General features: G+C 39.5%; 1 protein-coding gene across 1 annotated transcript in view; it reads left to right on the top strand.

Annotated features, from left to right (window-relative positions):
• The window catches only part of LOC143809258 (uncharacterized), a 31,068-nt gene extending 12,369 nt beyond the window's left edge, over nt 1-18,699 (top strand). Inside the window, exons 11-15 of the mRNA XM_077292368.1 lie at nt 2,619-2,780; nt 5,696-5,857; nt 9,945-10,106; nt 13,015-13,176; nt 17,337-18,699. Coding sequence (XP_077148483.1) covers nt 2,619-2,780; nt 5,696-5,857; nt 9,945-10,106; nt 13,015-13,176; nt 17,337-17,458 — 770 coding nt within the window. The 3' untranslated portion in view covers nt 17,459-18,699. The remainder of the gene's footprint in view (nt 1-2,618; nt 2,781-5,695; nt 5,858-9,944; nt 10,107-13,014; nt 13,177-17,336) is intronic.
• Nucleotides 18,700-20,180: the final 1,481 nt, after the last annotated feature.

A 20,180-nucleotide genomic window follows, 5' to 3' on the forward strand; every position in this document is an offset into this window, starting at 1 on the left:
ACACTTCACCTGCGAGAGACAGAATCTTATAATGTGATTTTCTGGATTTAGTTTATGATTGTTACACCACTGATTTGCATTTTATTGCATGAAATAAGTATTTGATCACCTACCAACCAGGAAGAATTCTGGCTCTCGGAGAACTGTTAGTTTTTCATTAAGAATTTCTCCTACTCTACACTCATTACTTGTATTAATTGCACCTGTTTGAACTTGTTATCTGTATAAAAGATACCTGTCCACACACTCAATCACACACACTCAATCACACTCCAATCTCTCCACCATTGCCGAAACTCGACAGATCTGGAGAAGATCTGTGTGGAGGAGTGGGCCAACATCCCTGCTGCAGTGTGTGCAAACTTGGGAAATAACTACTACATATGACCTCTGTAATTGCAAATAAAGGTTTCTGTACCAAATATTAATTTCTATTTTTCTATTGTATCAAATACTTATTTCCCGCAATAAAATGCAAATTAATTGTGCAAAAATCATACAATGTGATTTTCTGGATTTTTTTAAGATTCTATCTCTCACAGCTGAAGTGTACTAACAATAAAAATTACAGACCTCTCCATTCTTTATAGGTGGGTAAACTTGCAAAATTGGCAGTGTGTCAAATACTTATTTTCCCCACTGTATGTAGCATCATTATTTCCACAACATTTTACTTACATTGTTATCACTGTCCCCATTGGGGCTTACAATCTAAATTCCCCCTCAGTATGTCTTTGGAGTGTGGGAGGAACCCAGAGGAAACCCAAACAAACTCCTTGCAAATGTTGTCCTTGGTGAGAATTTAACCTAATTTCAGTATTCTACATTACGGGAAAACATGAGGACAAAACAAATATTGTGACTGATGTCGCTCCTCAAGGACCCATGGTGGAAAAAAGAGAAATCATCAACAGCACCATGATCCCTATGCCTGATGCCGGTGATGAAGTAATCAACATGGGCCCAGATGAGGACGCGGTCACCACCCCTGACAGTACGTTAATTTTGCCTTGACTCTGATAGAAAAGACTGCTGACATCACCCACCCCAAACCCCAAAACAGCTGTTATTCTAACTTTCTTTGCTTGCATGAAATAAAGATTTGGGTTTTATAGCAATAGGTTATTGATTTGCAGTTTAAAGAGGACTTTTCACGAAAGTTTTCTGGTTGAACTGGTCACATGATGTAATAGTGATTGCAGAGTGAAATACAATTTTTTTTTTTGTGTGATGACTGATGCTTCTCTGGGGAAGAGGCAGGACAGCAGATATGGTGACTGTGCTATCAAAGAAAGATGAAAGCTGATAGAAGGGTTTGTAATGGACAGCAGAGATGGTGACTGTGCTATCAAAGAAAGATGAAAGCTGATAGAAGGGTTTGTAATGTGACACAGATAAACTCAGTTGTGCTGCCTCTACCTCCACACTGATTCATGCAGAAGGTTAGACCAGGAGGTTAGGGCTGTATCCTCACATCTCACACATTGAGAAACCTGCTCTAAGCTATTGTGGGGCTGTGTTCTTTTTCTGATGTGCTGCTTGTTACTTATGCTTTTTTTCCATAGGGTAAAAAAGACTTAGGTCCAACCTTTCTCCGCCAATTGTGCATTTTGTCACTAAATTAACTATAACCCACAATGTTATGTGTATTGAGGAAATCATCCAGCTCTTTTGTAAAAGCGGTTATAGTGTCTGCCGCCATTACTACCTCTTGTGGTCGGCATTCCAAAGTCTGACTGCTCTAACTGTAAAGAACCCTTTCCTACTTAGCTGTCAATATAGCCTTTCTTCTACTCGTAATGCGTGCCCACTGGTCCTAAGTATGGTCCTTGCAAGGAATAAGTAAGTCATGTGCTAAACCTTTGTATTGACCACACAAATATTTATATATGGTAATGAGATCTCATGTAAGAAACCCAACTTTTCCACATCTCACCATATGAGAGGTCTCCATCCCATGTAATAATCTAGTTTCCCACCTTTGAACTGACTCCAATTTCTGAATATCCTTTTTTAAATGTGCAGCCTAAAACTGGATCCCATATTCTAGATGTGGCCAGCGTCATAGAGGGAAAAGAAGTACACCCCCTCTAACGAAAACTCTCTGGCAATTCCCACTCTGATTTCACAAAAGTTACCTCAGTATCGACAAGTATTTTGATGACTAATATCTACATAACTGAGGCAAATTTTTTAAAAAGTTTTATTCCACTGTACTGCCAATATTACATCATGTGTCCAGTTTACCAAGAAACATTTGTGGTGAATAATCTTCTTTAAAGAGAACCAGTCACCAAGAAAATACAGTTTAAAATGCAGGTTCCATATTATAGAGCAGAGGAGGCGGAGTACATTGATATAGTTTTGTGAGGAAAGATTCAGTAAAACCCATTTTTTAATCCCTTCATGACATTGAAGTTTTCCGTTTTTGCGTTTCTGTTTTTTCTCCCCTTCTGAAAATATATTTAAAACGCAATGAAAAGAAAAACAACCTTGTAAAAATCGTCTCTTTAAGAATCTTGTCGGTAAAAGATCCGTAGACGGACAGATAATAATCTATGGGAAACATAGAGAAGTGTTTATTATCAAAATACTGATTTCTGTGGTTTCTGTTACAGGAAAACATGAAAATAATCTAAATATTGGAAATCATGAAGCTCCTCGCGGACCCTTGGCAGAAAAAAGTGACTACCTCAAAGACTTCCAACTCTTTCGCATTCAGTTTAATGATGTAATCACCGAACTCAAGGCATATCAGAATGCGATGGTCAAGTCTGACAGTAAGTACTCAGGACTTTTATGACATAAATTTAATGGAAAAACGCCCTTATAAAAAAAGTCTCTTAAAGGAAAATGTCAGTGAATAAACCCTGGACATAGAGGTAACTCTTGTGGTTTGGTCCATCGTTTTATACATCACTGTACCAATTAGAGGTGATAACATTTATATGATGTTTATTTTATATATTTATCTCACTTACAGTGGGGAATATTAGTATTTGATGCAATGCCAATTTTGCAAGTTTTCCCACCTACAAAGAATGGAGAGGTCTGTAATTTTTATCATAGGTACACTTCACCTGTGACAGACAGAATCTTATAATATTGATTTTCTGGATTTAGTTTATGATTGTTACACCACTGATTTGCATTTTATTGCATGAAATAAGTATTTGATCACCTACCAACCAGGAAGAATTCTGGCTCTCGGAGAACTGTTAGTTTTTCATTAAGAATTTCTCCTACTCTACACTCATTACTTGTATTAATTGCACCTGTTTGAACTTGTTATCTGTATAAAAGATACCTGTCCACACACTCAATCACACACACTCAATCACACACACTCAATCACACACACTCAATCACACACACTTAATCACACACACTTAATCACACACACTCAATCACACTCCAACCTCTCCACCATTGCCGAAACTTGACAGATCTGGAGAAGATCTGTGTGGAGGAGTGGGCCAACATCCCTGCTGCAGTGTGTGCAAACTTGGGAAATAACTACTACATATGACCTCTGTAATTGCAAATAAAGGTTTCTGTACCAAATATTAATTTCTATTTTTCTATTGTATCAAATACTTATTTCCCGCAATAAAATGCAAATTAATTGTGCAAAAATCATACAATGTGATTTTCTGGATTTTTTTAAGATTCTATCTCTCACAGCTGAAGTGTACTAACAATAAAAATTACAGACCTCTCCATTCTTTATAGGTGGGTAAACTTGCAAAATTGGCAGTGTGTCAAATACTTATTTTCCCACTGTATGTAGCATCATTATTTCCACAACATTTTACTTACATTGTTATCACTGTCCCCATTGGGGCTTACAATCTAAATTCCCCCTCAGTATGTCTTTGGAGTGTGGGAGGAACCCAGAGGAAACCCACACAAACTCCTTGCAAATGTTGTCCTTGGTGAGAATTTAACCTAATTTCAGTATTCTACATTACGGGAAAACATGAGGACAAAACAAATATTGTGACTGATGTCGCTCCTCAAGGACCCATGGTGGAAAAAAGAGAAATCATCAACAGCACCATGATCCCTATGCCTGATGCCGGTGATGAAGTAATCAACATGGGCCCAGATGAGGACGCGGTCACCACCCCTGACAGTACGTTAATTTTGCCTTGACCCTGATAGAAAAGACTGCTGACATCACCCACCCCAAACCCCAAAACAGCTGTTATTCTAACTTTCTTTGCTTGCATAAAATAAAGATTTGGGTTTTATAGCAATAGGTTATTGATTTGCAGTTTAAAGAGGACTTTTCACGAAAGTTTTCTGGTTGAACTGGTCACATGATGTAATAGTGATTGCAGAGTGAAATACAATTTTTTTTTTGTGTGATGACTGATGCTTCTCTGGGGAAGAGGCAGGACAGCAGAGATGGTGACTGTGCTATCAAAGAAAGATGAAAGCTGATAGAAGGGTTTGTAATGTGACACAGATAAACTCAGTTGTGCTGCCTCTACCTCCACACTGATTCATGCAGAAGGTTAGACCAGGAGGTTAGGGCTGTATCCTCACATCTCACATATTGAGAAACCTGCTCTAAGCTATTGTGGGGCTGTGTTCTTTTTCTGATGTGCTGCTTGTTACTTATGCTTTTTTTCCATAGGTTAAAAAAGACTTAGGTCCAACCTTTCTCCGCCAATTGTGCATTTTGTCACTAAATTAACTATAACCCACAATGTTATGTGTATTGAGGAAATCATCCAGCTCTTTTGTAAAAGCAGTTATAGTGTCTGCCGCCATTACTACCTCTTGTGGTCGGCATTCCAAAGTCTGACTGCTCTAACTGTAAAGAACCCTTTCTTACTTAGCTGTCAATATAGCCTTTCTTCTACTCGTAATGCGTGCCCACTGGTCCTAAGTATGGTCCTTGCAAGGAATAAGTAAGTCATTTGCTGGACCATATTCTTGACCAAACATATATTTATATATGTTAATGAGATCTCATGTAAGAAGCCCAACTTTTCCACATCTCACCATATGAGAGGTCTCCATCCCATGTAATAATCTAGTTTCCCACCTTTGAACTGACTCTAATTTCTGAATATCCTTTTTTAAATGTGCAGCCTAAAACTGGATCCCATATTCTAGATGTGGCCAGCGTCATAGAGGGAAAAGAAGTACACCCCCTCTAACGAAAACTCTCTGGCAATTCCCACTCTGATTTCACAAAAGTTACCTCAGTATCGACAAGTATTTTGATGACTAATATCTACATAACTGAGGCAAATTTTTTAAAACGTTTTATTCCACTGTACTGCCAATATTACATCATGTGTCCAGTTTACCAAGAAACATTTGTGGTGAATAATCTTCTTTAAAGAGAACCAGTCACCAAGAAAATACAGTTTAAAATGCAGGTTCCATATTATAGAGCAGAGGAGGCGGAGTACATTGATATAGTTTTGTGAGGAAAGATTCAGTAAAACCCATTTTTTAATTCCTTCATGACATTGAAGTTTTCCGTTTTTGCGTTTCTGTTTTTTCTCCCCTTCTGAAAATATATTTAAAACGCAATGAAAAGAAAAACAACCTTGTAAAAATCGTCTCTTTAAGAATCTTGTTGGTAAAAGATCCGTAGACGGACAGATAATAATCTATGGGAAACATAGAGAAGTGTTTATTATCAAAATACTGATTTCTGTGGTTTCTGTTACAGGAAAACATGAAAATAATCTAAATATTGGAAATCATGAAGCTCCTCGCGGACCCTTGGCAGAAAAAAGTGACTACATCAAAGACTTCCAACTCTTTCGCATTCAGTTTAATGATGTAATCACCGAAAACAAGGCATATCAGAATACGATGGTCAAGTCTGACAGTAAGTACTCATGACTTTTATGACATAAATTTAATGGAAAAACGCCCTTATAAAAAAAGTCTCTTAAAGGAAAATGTCAGTGAATAAACCCTGGACATAGAGGTAACTCTTGTGGTTTGGTCCATCGTTTTATACATCACTGTACCAATTAGAGGTGATAACATTTATATGATGCTTATTTTATATATTTATCTCACTTACAGTGGGGAATATTAGTATTTGATGCAATGCCAATTTTGCAAGTTTTCCCACCTACAAAGAATGGAGAGGTCTGTAATTTTTATCATAGGTACACTTCACCTGCGAGAGACAGAATCTTATAATGTGATTTTCTGGATTTAGTTTATGATTGTTACACCACTGATTTGCATTTTATTGCATGAAATAAGTATTTGATCACCTACCAACCAGGAAGAATTCTGGCTCTCGGAGAACTGTTAGTTTTTCATTAAGAATTTCTCCTACTCTACACTCATTACTTGTATTAATTGCACCTGTTTGAACTTGTTATCTGTATAAAAGATACCTGTCCACACACTCAATCACACACACTCAATCACACTCCAACCTCTCCACCATTGCCGAAACTTGACAGATCTGGAGAAGATCTGTGTGGAGGAGTGGGCCAACATCCCTGCTGCAGTGTGTGCAAACTTGGGAAATAACTACTACATATGACCTCTGTAATTGCAAATAAAGGTTTCTGTACCAAATATTAATTTCTATTTTTCTATTGTATCAAATACTTATTTCCCGCAATAAAATGCAAATTAATTGTGCAAAAATCATACAATGTGATTTTCTGGATTTTTTTAAGATTCTATCCTCACAGCTGAAGTGTACTAACAATAAAAATTACAGACCTCTCCATTCTTTATAGGTGGGTAAACTTGCAAAATTGGCAGTGTGTCAAATACTTATTTTCCCACTGTATGTAGCATCATTATTTCCACAACATTTTACTTACATTGTTATCACTGTCCCCATTGGGGCTTACAATCTAAATTCCCCCTCAGTATGTCTTTGGAGTGTGGGAGGAACCCAGAGGAAACCCAAACAAACTCCTTGCAAATGTTGTCCTTGGTGAGAATTTAACCTAATTTCAGTATTCTACATTACGGGAAAACATGAGGACAAAACAAATATTGTGACTGATGTCGCTCCTCAAGGACCCATGGTGGAAAAAAGAGAAATCATCAACAGCACCATGATCCCTATGCCTGATGCCTGTGATGAAGTGATCAACATGGGCCCAGATGAGGACGCGGTCACCACCCCTGACAGTACGTTAATTTTGCCTTGACCCTGATAGAAAAGACTGCTGACATCACCCACCCCAAACCCCAAAACAGCTGTTATTCTAACTTTCTTTGCTTGCATGTAGTGTTGAGCATTCCGATGCTGCAAGTATCGGGTATCGGCCGATACTTGCTGTATCGGAATTCCGATACCGGGATTCCGATACTCTTGTGGTATCGGGTATCGGGTATCGGAACAACATTAATGTTAAAATGTGTAAAATAGAGAATTAAAATAAAAAATATCGCTATACTCACCTGTCCGACGCAGCCGGGACCTCAGCGCAGGAACCGGCAGCGTTGTTTGTTTAAAATTCCCGCTTTTACATGGTTACGCGAAGTCCCGGCTTGTGATTGGTCAGGGCGGCCATGTTGCCGGGCCGCGGACCAATCACAGCAAGCCGTGACGAAAATACGTCACGGCTTGCTGTGATTGGTCCGCGTCCCGGCAACATGGCCGCCATTAACCAATCACAAGCCGTGACGTCACGGGAGGCTGGAAACGCGCTCATTTTAAAAAGGGCGCGTGTCCAGCCTCCCGTGACGTCACGGCTTGTGATTGGTTGCGTCGCGGTCAACCAATCACAAGCCGGGAGGCTGGACACGCGCCCATTTCAAAATGAGCGCGTCCAGCCTCCCGGCTTGTGATTGGTTGATCGCGGCGCAACCAATCACAAGCCGTGACGTCACGGGAGGCTGGACACGCGCCCATTTCAAAATGAGCGCGTCCAGCCTCCCGGCTTGTGATTGGTTGATCGCGGCGCAACCAATCACAAGCCGTGACGTCACGGGAGGCTGGACACGCGCCCATTTTAAAATGAGCGCGTGTCCAGCCTCCCGTGACGTCCCGGCTTGTGATTGGTCAGGGCGGCCATATTGCCGGGACGCGGACCAATCACAGCAAGCCGTGACGTAATTTCGTCACGGCTTGCTGTGATTGGTCCGCGTCCCGGCAACATGGCCGACCTGACCAATCACAAGCCGGGAATTCACGTAACCAAGTAATAGCGCGATTTTTAAACAAACAACGCTGCCGGTTCCCTCGCTGAAGTCCCGGCTGCGTCGGACAGGTGAGTATAGCGATATTTTTTATTTTAATTCTTTCTTTTACACATTTATATGGTTCCCAGGGCCTGAAGGAGAGTTTCCTCTCCTTCAGACCCTGGGAACCATCAGGGATACCGTCCGATACATGAGTCCCATTGACTTGTATTGGTATCGGGTATCGGTATCGGATTGGATTCCGATACTGTGACGGTATCGGCCGATACTTTCCGATACCGATACTTTCAAGTATCGGACGGTATCGCTCAACACTACTTGCATGAAATAAAGATTTGGGTTTTATAGCAATAGGTTATTGATTTGCAGTTTAAAGAGGACTTTTCACGAAAGTTTTCTGGTTGAACTGGTCACATGATGTAATAGTGATTGCAGAGTGAAATACAATTTTTTTTTTGTGTGATGACTGATGCTTCTCTGGGGAAGAGGCAGGACAGCAGAGATGGTGACTGTGCTCTCAAAGAAAGATGAAAGCTGATAGAAGGATTTGTAATGTGACACAGATAAACTCAGTTGTGCTGCCTCTACCTCCACACTGATTCATGCAGAAGGTTAGACCAGGAGGTTAGGGCTGTATCCTCACATCTCACACATTGAGAAACCTGCTCTAAGCTATTGTGGAGCTGTGTTCTTTTTCTGATGTGCTGCTTGTTACTTATGCTTTTTTTCCATAGGTTAAAAAAGACTTAGGTCCAACCTTTCTCCGCCAATTGTGCATTTTGTCACTAAATTAACTATAACCCACAATGTTATGTGTATTGAGGAAATCATCCAGCTCTTTTGTAAAAGCAGTTATAGTGTCTGCCGCCATTACTACCTCTTTTGGTCGGCATTCCAAAGTCTGACTGCTCTAACTGTAAAGAACCCTTTCCTACTTAGCTGTCAATATAGCCTTTCTTCTACTCGTAATGCATGCCCACTGGTCCTAAGTATGGTCCTTGCAAGGAATAAGTAAGTCATTTGCTGGACCATATTCTTGACCAAACATATATTTATATATGTTAATGAGATCTCATGTAAGAAGCCCAACTTTTCCACATCTCACCATATGAGAGGTCTCCATCCCATGTAATAATCTAGTTTCCCACCTTTGAACTGACTCCAATTTCTGAATATCCTTTTTTAAATGTGCAGCCTAAAACTGGATCCCATATTCTAGATGTGGCCAGCGTCATAGAGGGAAAAGAAGTACACCCCCTCTAACGAAAACTCTCTGGCAATTCCCACTCTGATTTCACAAAAGTTACCTCAGTAACGACAAGTATTTTGATGACTAATATCTACATAACTGAGGCAAATTTTTTAAAAAGTTTTATTCCACTGTACTGCCAATATTACATCATGTGTCCAGTTTACCAAGAAACATTTGTGGTGAATAATCTTCTTTAAAGAGAACCTGTCACCAAGAAAATACAGTTTAAAATGCAGGTTCCATATTATAGAGCAGAGGAGGCGGAGTACATTGATATAGTTTTGTGAGGAAAGATTCAGTAAAACCCATTTTTTAATCCCTTCATGACATTGAAGTTTTCCGATTTTGCGTTTCTGTTTTTTCTCCCCTTCTGAAAATATATTTAAAACGCAATGAAAAGAAAAACAACCTTGTAAAAATCGTCTCTTTAAGAATCTTGTTGGTAAAAGATCCGTAGACGGACAGATAATAATCTATGGGAAACATAGAGAAGTGTTTATTATCAAAATACTGATTTCTGTGGTTTCTGTTATAGGAAAACATGAAAATAATCTAAATATTGGAAATCATGAAGCTCCTCGCGGACCCTTGGCAGAAAAAAGTGACTACCTCAAAGACTTCCAACTCTTTCGCATTCAGTTTAATGATGTAATCACCGAACTCAAGGCATATCAGAATACGATGGTCAAGTCTGACAGTAAGTACTCAGGACTTTTATGACATAAATTTAATGGAAAAACGCCCTTATAAAAAAAGTCTCTTAAAGGAAAATGTCAGTGAATAAACCCTGGACATAGAGGTAACTCTTGTGGTTTGGTCCATCGTTTTATACATCACTGTACCAATTAGAGGTGATAACATTTATATGATGTTTATTTTATATATTTATCTCACTTACAGTGGGGAATATTAGTATTTGATGCAATGCCAATTTTGCAAGTTTTCCCACCTACAAAGAATGGAGAGGTCTGTAATTTTTATCATAGGTACACTTCACCTGCGAGAGACAGAATCTTATAATGTGATTTTCTGGATTTAGTTTATGATTGTTACACCACTGATTTGCATTTTATTGCATGAAATAAGTATTTGATCACCTACCAACCAGGAAGAATTCTGGCTCTCGGAGAACTGTTAGTTTTTCATTAAGAATTTCTCCTACTCTACACTCATTACTTGTATTAATTGCACCTGTTTGAACTTGTTATCTGTATAAAAGATACCTGTCCACACACTCAATCACACACACTCAATCACACTCCAACCTCTCCACCATTGCCGAAACTTGACAGATCTGGAGAAGATCTCTGTGGAGGAGTGGGCCAACATCCCTGCTGCAGTGTGTGCAAACTTGGGAAATAACTACTACATATGACCTCTGTAATTGCAAATAAAGGTTTCTGTACCAAATATTAATTTCTATTTTTCTATTGTATCAAATACTTATTTCCCGCAATAAAATGCAAATTAATTGTGCAAAAATCATACAATGTGATTTTCTGGATTTTTTTAAGATTCTATCTCTCACAGCTGAAGTGTACTAACAATAAAAATTACAGACCTCTCCATTCTTTATAGGTGGGTAAACTTGCAAAATTGGCAGTGTGTCAAATACTTATTTTCCCACTGTATGTAGCATCATTATTTCCACAACATTTTACTTACATTGTTATCACTGTCCCCATTGGGGCTTACAATCTAAATTCCCCCTCAGTATGTCTTTGGAGTGTGGGAGGAACCCAGAGGAAACCCACACAAACTCCTTGCAAATGTTGTCCTTGGTGAGAATTTAACCTAATTTCAGTATTCTACATTACGGGAAAACATGAGGACAAAACAAATATTGTGACTGATGTCGCTCCTCAAGGACCCATGGTGGAAAAAAGAGAAATCATCAACAGCACCATGATCCCTATGCCTGATGCCGGTGATGAAGTAATCAACATGGGCCCAGATGAGGACGCGGTCACCACCCCTGACAGTACGTTAATTTTGCCTTGACTCTGATAGAAAAGACTGCTGACATCACCCACCCCAAACCCCAAAACAGCTGTTATTCTAACTTTCTTTGCTTGCATGAAATAAAGATTTGGGTTTTATAGCAATAGGTTATTGATTTGCAGTTTAAAGAGGACTTTTCACGAAAGTTTTCTGGTTGAACTGGTCACATGATGTAATAGTGATTGCAGAGTGAAATACAATTTTTTTTTTTGTGTGATGACTGATGCTTCTCTGGGGAAGAGGCAGGACAGCAGATATGGTGACTGTGCTATCAAAGAAAGATGAAAGCTGATAGAAGGGTTTGTAATGGACAGCAGAGATGGTGACTGTGCTATCAAAGAAAGATGAAAGCTGATAGAAGGGTTTGTAATGTGACACAGATAAACTCAGTTGTGCTGCCTCTACCTCCACACTGATTCATGCAGAAGGTTAGACCAGGAGGTTAGGGCTGTATCCTCACATCTCACACATTGAGAAACCTGCTCTAAGCTATTGTGGGGCTGTGTTCTTTTTCTGATGTGCTGCTTGTTACTTATGCTTTTTTTCCATAGGTTAAAAAAGACTTAGGTCCAACCTTTCTCCGCCAATTGTGCATTTTGTCACTAAATTAACTATAACCCACAATGTTATGTGTATTGAGGAAATCATCCAGCTCTTTTGTAAAAGCGGTTATAGTGTCTGCCGCCATTACTACCTCTTGTGGTCGGCATTCCAAAGTCTGACTGCTCTAACTGTAAAGAACCCTTTCCTACTTAGCTGTCAATATAGCCTTTCTTCTACTCGTAATGCGTGCCCACTGGTCCTAAGTATGGTCCTTGCAAGGAATAAGTAAGTCATTTGCTGGACCATATTCTTGACCAAACATATATTTATATATGTTAATGAGATCTCATGTAAGAAGCCCAACTTTTCCACATCTCACCATATGAGAGGTCTCCATCCCATGTAATAATCTAGTTTCCCACCTTTGAACTGACTCCAATTTCTGAATATCCTTTTTTAAATGTGCAGCCTAAAACTGGATCCCATATTCTAGATGTGGCCAGCGTCATAGAGGGAAAAGAAGTACACCCCCTCTAACGAAAACTCTCTGGCAATTCCCACTCTGATTTCACAAAAGTTACCTCAGTATCGACAAGTATTTTGATGACTAATATCTACATAACTGAGGCAAATTTTTTTAAAAGTTTTATTCCACTGTACTGCCAATATTACATCATGTGTCCAGTTTACCAAGAAACATTTGTGGTGAATAATCTTCTTTAAAGAGAACCAGTCACCAAGAAAATACAGTTTAAAATGCAGGTTCCATATTATAGAGCAGAGGAGGCGGAGTACATAGATATAGTTTTGTGAGGAAAGATTCAGTAAAACCCATTTTTTAATCCCTTCATGACATTGAAGTTTTCCGTTTTTGCGTTTCTGTTTTTTCTCCCCTTCTGAAAATATATTTAAAACGCAATGAAAAGAAAAACAACCTTGTAAAAATCGTCTCTTTAAGAATCTTGTCGGTAAAAGATCCGTAGACGGACAGATAATAATCTATGGGAAACATAGAGAAGTGTTTATTATCAAAATACTGATTTCTGTGGTTTCTGTTACAGGAAAACATGAAAATAATCTAAATATTGGAAATCATGAAGCTCCTCGCGGACCCTTGGCAGAAAAAAGTGACTACCTCAAAGACTTCCAACTCTTTCGCATTCAGTTTAATGATGTAATCACCGAACTCAAGGCATATCAGAATACGATGGTCAAGTCTGACAGTAAGTACTCAGGACTTTTATGACATAAATTTAATGGAAAAACGCCCTTATAAAAAAAGTCTCTTAAAGGAAAATGTCAGTCAATAAACCCTGGACATAGAGGTAACTCTTGTGGTTTGGTCCATCGTTTTATACATCACTGTACCAATTAGAGGTGATAACATTTATATGATGTTTATTTTATATATTTATCTCACTTACAGTGGGGAATATTAGTATTTGATGCAATGCCAATTTTGCAAGTTTTCCCACCTACAAAGAATGGAGAGGTCTGTAATTTTTATCATAGGTACACTTCACCTGTGAGAGACAGAATCTTATAATGTGATTTTCTGGATTTAGTTTATGATTGTTACACCACTGATTTGCATTTTATTGCATGAAATAAGTATTTGATCACCTACCAACCAGGAAGAATTCTGGCTCTCGGAGAACTGTTAGTTTTTCATTAAGAATTTCTCCTACTCTACACTCATTACTTGTATTAATTGCACCTGTTTGAACTTGTTATCTGTATAAAAGATACCTGTCCACACACTCAATCACACACACTCAATCACACACACTCAATCACACACACTCAATCACACACACTCAATCACACACACTTAATCACACACACTCAATCACACTCCAACCTCTCCACCATTGCCGAAACTTGACAGATCTGGAGAAGATCTGTGTGGAGGAGTGGGCCAACATCCCTGCTGCAGTGTGTGCAAACTTGGGAAATAACTACTACATATGACCTCTGTAATTGCAAATAAAGGTTTCTGTACCAAATATTAATTTCTATTTTTCTATTGTATCAAATACTTATTTCCCGCAATAAAATGCAAATTAATTGTGCAAAAATCATACAATGTGATTTTCTGGATTTTTTTAAGATTCTATCTCTCACAGCTGAAGTGTACTAACAATAAAAATTACAGACCTCTCCATTCTTTATAGGTGGGTAAACTTGCAAAATTGGCAGTGTGTCAAATACTTATTTTCCCACTGTATGTAGCATCATTATTTCCACAACATTTTACTTACATTGTTATCACTGTCCCCATTGGGGCTTACAATCTAAATTCCCCCTCAGTATGTCTTTGGAGTGTGGGAGGAACCCAGAGGAAACCCACACAAACTCCTTGCAAATGTTGTCCTTGGTGAGAATTTAACCTAATTTCAGTATTCTACATCACGGGAAAACATGAGGACAAAACAAATATTGTGACTGATGTCGCTCCTCAAGGACCCATGGTGGAAAAAAGAGAAATCAGCAGCAGCACCATGATCCCTATGCCTGATGCCGGTGATGAAGTAATCAACATGGGCCCAGATGAGGACGCGGTCACCATCCCTGACAGTACGTTAATTTTGCCTTGACCCTGATAGAAAAGACTGCTGACATCACCCACCCCAAACCCCAAAACAGCTGTTATTCTAACTTTCTTTGCTTGCATAAAATAAAGATTTGGGTTTTATAGCAATAGGTTATTGATTTGCAGTTTAAAGAGGACTTTTCACGAAAGTTTTCTGGTTGAACTGGTCACATGATGTAATAGTGATTGCAGAGTAATATACAATTTTTTTTTTGTGTGATGACTGATGCTTCTCTGGGGAAGAGGCAGGACAGCAGATATGGTGACTGTGCTATCAAAGAAGGATGAAAGCTGATAGAAGGGTTTGTAATGGACAGCAGATATGGTGACTGTGCTATCAAAGAAGGATGAAAGCTGATAGAAGGGTTTGTAATGTGACACAGATAAACTCAGTTGTGCTGCCTCTACCTCCACACTGATTCATGCAGAAGGTTAGACCAGGAGGTTAGGGCTGTATCCTCACATCTCACATATTGAGAAACCTGCTCTAAGCTATTGTGGGGCTGTGTTCTTTTTCTGATGTGCTGCTTGTTACTTATGCTTTTTTTCCATAGGTTAAAAAAGACTTAGGTCCAACCTTTCTCCGCCAATTGTGCATTTTGTCACTAAATTAACTATAACCCACAATGTTATGTGTATTGAGGAAATCATCCAGCTCTTTTGTAAAAGCGGTTATAGTGTCTGCCGCCATTACTACCTCTTGTGGGTGGCATTCCAAAGTCTGACTGCTCTAACTGTAAAGAACCCTTTCCTACTTAGCTGTCAATATAGCCTTTCTTCTACTCGTAATGCGTGCCCACTGGTCCTAAGTATGGTCCTTGCAAGGAATAAGTAAGTCATGTGCTAAACCTTTGTATTGACCACACAAATATTTATATATGTTAATGAGATCTCATGTAAGAAGCCCAACTTTTCCACATCTCACCATATGAGAGGTCTCCATCCCATGTAATAATCTAGTTTCCCACCTTTGAACTGACTCCAATTTCTGAATATCCTTTTTTAAATGTGCAGCCTAAAACTGGATCCCATATTCTAGATGTGGCCAGCGTCATAGAGGGAAAAGAAGTACACCCCCTCTAATGAAAACTCTCTGGCAATTCCCACTCTGATTTCACAAAAGTTACCTCAGTATCGACAAGTATTTTGATTACTAATCTACTTAACTAAGGCAATTTTTTTTTTAAGTTTTATTCCACTTTACTGCCAATATTACATCATGTGTCCAGTTCAACATGAAAAATGTGTGGTGAATAGTCTTCTTTAAAGGGAATCTGTCACCCCACAATTGGCCTATAAGCTAAGGCTACTGGCATTAGGGGCTTATCTACAGCATTCTGTAATGATGTAGATAAGCCCCCAATGTATCCTGAAAGATAAGAAAAACAGGTTATAGTATACTCACCCAGGGGCGGTCCCGATGTGGTCCTGTCTGATGGGCGTCGCGGTCCAGGTCCAGCGCCTCCCATCTTCATACGATGACGTCCTCTTCTTTTCTTCCTGCCGCGACTCCTGCCAGGCGTGTCCAGTCGTATTACACGTGCGCCTACGTGGACAGGACTTCTTGCTGCATCCAGGCTACCCTACCAGTATTGGAATTTATAGAGACAGGATTAACGTTTCTCCCTGTACCAGATCTCTCATATTTGTCCTGATGAAGGTCCAGATGTGGACCGAAAACGTTGGACTTTATGGATGCACATCAATAAACCTTTTGCATATGATAATTATTCATTTAGAGTGCCAAGTTTTTTCGGATTTGGATTTGTTGGGCTGGATACCCTACTTGAGCACCTACTCTATACACTACTACGAGTGCCGTGTTGTTCTATTAATACAGTATGTTGTGTTCTAGCATTAACATGCAGTGGGATAACTAATTAGAAATTGATCACTTGAGACCTAAATGTTGATAGCAAAATTTTTATTTGTGCAAGCTAAAGCTTTAGACTGGGATCCAAAACAGGTCTTTGTGAGGAGTGTAGCTGGTACCAGCAACATATTATTATTATTATTATTATTTATATAGCACCATTGATTCCATGGTGCTGTACATGAGAAGGTTATATACTAATTACAGATATCACTTACAGTAAGCAAACTAACAATGACAGACTGACACAGAGGGGAGTTTCCAGACTGGTTATGTTAATGTTTCTAAAATCCATTTCTTTTCAATAAGAGACTAATCAATAATCTATTAGTCAATCTGTCAGAGGATGGCCTGTAAGGCTAGGATCAGTTCATTGCGTGTAAAGACTAGTGCTGTAATATAATGTAAGAAGCCGCATCAGAGCGGCAGAGGACATGAACAGTAGTGCCACGTATTCCAAGTAGCAATCTTAAAAGTCAATATCGACTCTTTAAAAAATCTTGCTACATAACTTAAGAAAAGAAGCCAAAGCAGAAATTCCCATTGCAGATGTGTGTTTCGGTTTGTTTGCTTCTCATCAGTGTAAAGCAGGAGATCTGATTTTCCTGCGTTAGAGACTTTTGACATGGGGTTTAAGGGTTTAGGTTTCTTCTTGTAGACAATTCTTCCCTGGGAATTTGAGAGAGTTCTCGTCCTCTTCCTCTCTGAAGAAGCTATTTAGTTATTCAAATTCCCTGGGAAGTATTGCATGGCCTTTAAGTCTCCATATGCCAACTTGTTGTCCTCCAGAAACAATATAATCTGGAAATAACGAATGACATCTAAACTTTTCCAGCTGTCTTACTCATTAAAATCTGTCTCTATATCCATATAGTCATCTTTACTGTTTTGCTAATGTTGTGACATTTCTATTGCAGGTGAGGCAGAGCAGGGTCTCGCTGTGAACCCAATGAACATGGGATCCAGCTGGAGACAACTTTACATCAGCATAAAGAGGCAGATTCCGTGCTCGGTCTCTGTTCTCTACCACTGGATATGACATTACTGGACATTCTACACCACTGGATATGCCATTACTGGACATTCTACACCACTGGATATGACATTCCTGGACATTCCGCAGCTAGATGCACTCACAAAACCAGTGAGTTTCCTACTGCAGAACGAGGCAGATTCCGGGCTCGGTCTCTGTTCTCACCATTGGATATGTCATTATTGGACATTCCGCAGCTAGATGCACTCACTGAATAAGTGAGTTTCTACTGCAGAACGAGGCAGATTCCGGGCTCGGTCTCTGTTCTCCACCCCTGGATGTAACATTACTGGACATTCAGCAGCAAGCAGCTAGATGCACTCACTGAATAAGTGAGTTTCCTACTGCAGAACGAGGCAGATTCCAGGCTCGGTCTCTGTTCTCCACCACTGGATACGACATTACTGGACATTCAGCAGCTAGACGCACTCACTGAATAAGTGAGTTTCCTACTGCACAACGAGGCAGATTCCAGACTTGGTCTCTGTTCTCCACCCCTGGATGTAACATTACTGGACATTCAGCAGCAAGCAGCTAGATGCACTCACTGAATAAGTGAGTTTCCTACTGCAGAACGAGGCAGATTCCGGGCTCGGTCTCTGTTCTCACCATTGGATATGTAATTATTGGACATTCCGCAGCTTAGACGCACTCACTGTATAAGTGAGTTTCCTACTGCAGAAAGAGGCAGATTCCAGACTTGGTCTCTGTTCTCCACCCCTGGATGTAACATTACTGGACATTCAGCAGCAAGCAGCAAGATGCACTCACTGAATAAGTGAGTTTCCTACTGCAGAATGAGGCAGATTCCGGGCTCGGTCTCTGTTCTCCACCACTGGATATGACATTACTGGACATTCAGCAGCTAGACGCACTCACTGAAAAGTGAGTTTCCTACTGCACAATGAGGCAGATTCCAGACTTGGTCTCTGTTCTCCACCACTGAATACGACATTAATGGACATTCAGCAGCTAGACGCACTCACTGAGTAAGTGAGTTTCCTACTGCAGAACGAGGCAGATTCCGGGCTCGGTCTCTGTTCTCATCAATGAACACCCAAAGGCTAAGTGAACGGCAGTCCTTCAGCCATGGTTTGGTGGAGATTTCCTTCACTGGGGCTTTACCTTTCCTGACTGCTGAAGGTTGACTCTTCGTGAGTCAAGGGCCCCTTGTTGCCATCATCATCAGGGCCACATTTTAAATGTTTATTGCCTTGGCTTCTATGAGAACTTTCATATCAAACACCTTGAATAAAGTTAATAAAGAAGTCAGTGAATAATATGTAACCGTGTATTTGAGCCTCTATGGATCTTTATAACACAGCAGAATATACATAGCATTGTAAGGAGGGATTATTTTGTATAGTCATTGAACACCTGGCTGCTTATAAGCATATTTCCTTACAAAGATGTAAATTGGGGTACATTTGTGTTGTGTTAAAAAAATGAAGATAATTAACCCAATGGTTTGCACATTAAATGACTGGGCCAATTTCTACAATTCTAACCACTGTCCCTTTATGAAATTATAACTCTGGAACGCTTCAACAGATCCCGGTGATTCTGACATTGTTTTCTCATGACATATTGTACTTCATGTTAGTGGTAAAATTTCCTTGCCATTACTTGAGTTTATTTGTGAAAAAAGCGGAAATTTGCCGAAAATTTTGAAAATTTCGCAATTTTTCAACTTTGAATTTTCATGCCCTTAAATCACAGAGATATGTCACACAAAATACTTAATAAGTAACATTTGCCACATGTCTACTTTACATCCGGACAATTTGGGAATCAACATTTTTTTTGGTTAGGGAGATATAAGGGTTAAAAGTTGACCAGCAATTTCTCATTTTTACAACACCATTTGTTTTTTATGGACCACATCTCATTTGAAGTCACTTTGAGGGGTCTATATCAGTGTTCCCCAACTCCAGTCCTCAAGGCCCACCAACAGATCATGTTTTCAGGATTTCCTTTGTATTGCACAGGTGATGCAATTATCACCTGGGCAAGACTTAGGAAATCCTGAAAACATGACCTGTTGGTGGGCCTTGAGGACTGGAGTTGGGGACCCCTGGTCTATATGATAGAAAATAACCAAGTGTGACACCATTCTAAAAAGTACACCCCTCAAAATGCTCAAAACCACATTCCAGAAGTTTAATAACCCTTCAGGTGTTTCACAGGAATTTTTGAAATGTTTAAAAAAAATGCTATAGGAAAGAAAATGGAGACACAAAGCACAAAATAGGGTCTTATCCTCTAGATAACCAAGAGAGCTTTCTTAGAATTGCTCACCTGATTTTGTTGAATGAAGAGCATGTAGCGATTTCGGCTGCTGCAGATCCACAAGCCGATCAACGGCCGTATGACGATATAAACTGTGCAGGAGGTGTGGGTTAAATCCGCGCTGCCTTAATGATGACATTCCAAGGATAATATGTTTAAAAGGTGGTTTATTCAACGCGTTTCAAGGTCAGTGCGACCTCTTCTTCAGGAAATCCCACATACAACATACATCTAGATACAACGTGCTTACATTGTTTAAATACCAACAGAGTTGAAAAAAAAAAAAAAAGAAGCCAGATGGTCAGATGATATATGGTGTCAAAGTTCATGGTTCACAAAAGGTTAACCCCTTCACCCCCGGAGCTTTTTCCGTTTTTCCGTTTTCGTTTTTCGCTCCCCTCCTTCCCAGAGCCATAACTTTTTTATTTTTCCGTCAATT

The sequence above is a fragment of the Ranitomeya variabilis genome, chromosome 2 (genome assembly GCF_051348905.1).
Source record: "Ranitomeya variabilis isolate aRanVar5 chromosome 2, aRanVar5.hap1, whole genome shotgun sequence".
Classification (NCBI taxonomy): Eukaryota; Metazoa; Chordata; class Amphibia; order Anura; family Dendrobatidae; genus Ranitomeya; species Ranitomeya variabilis.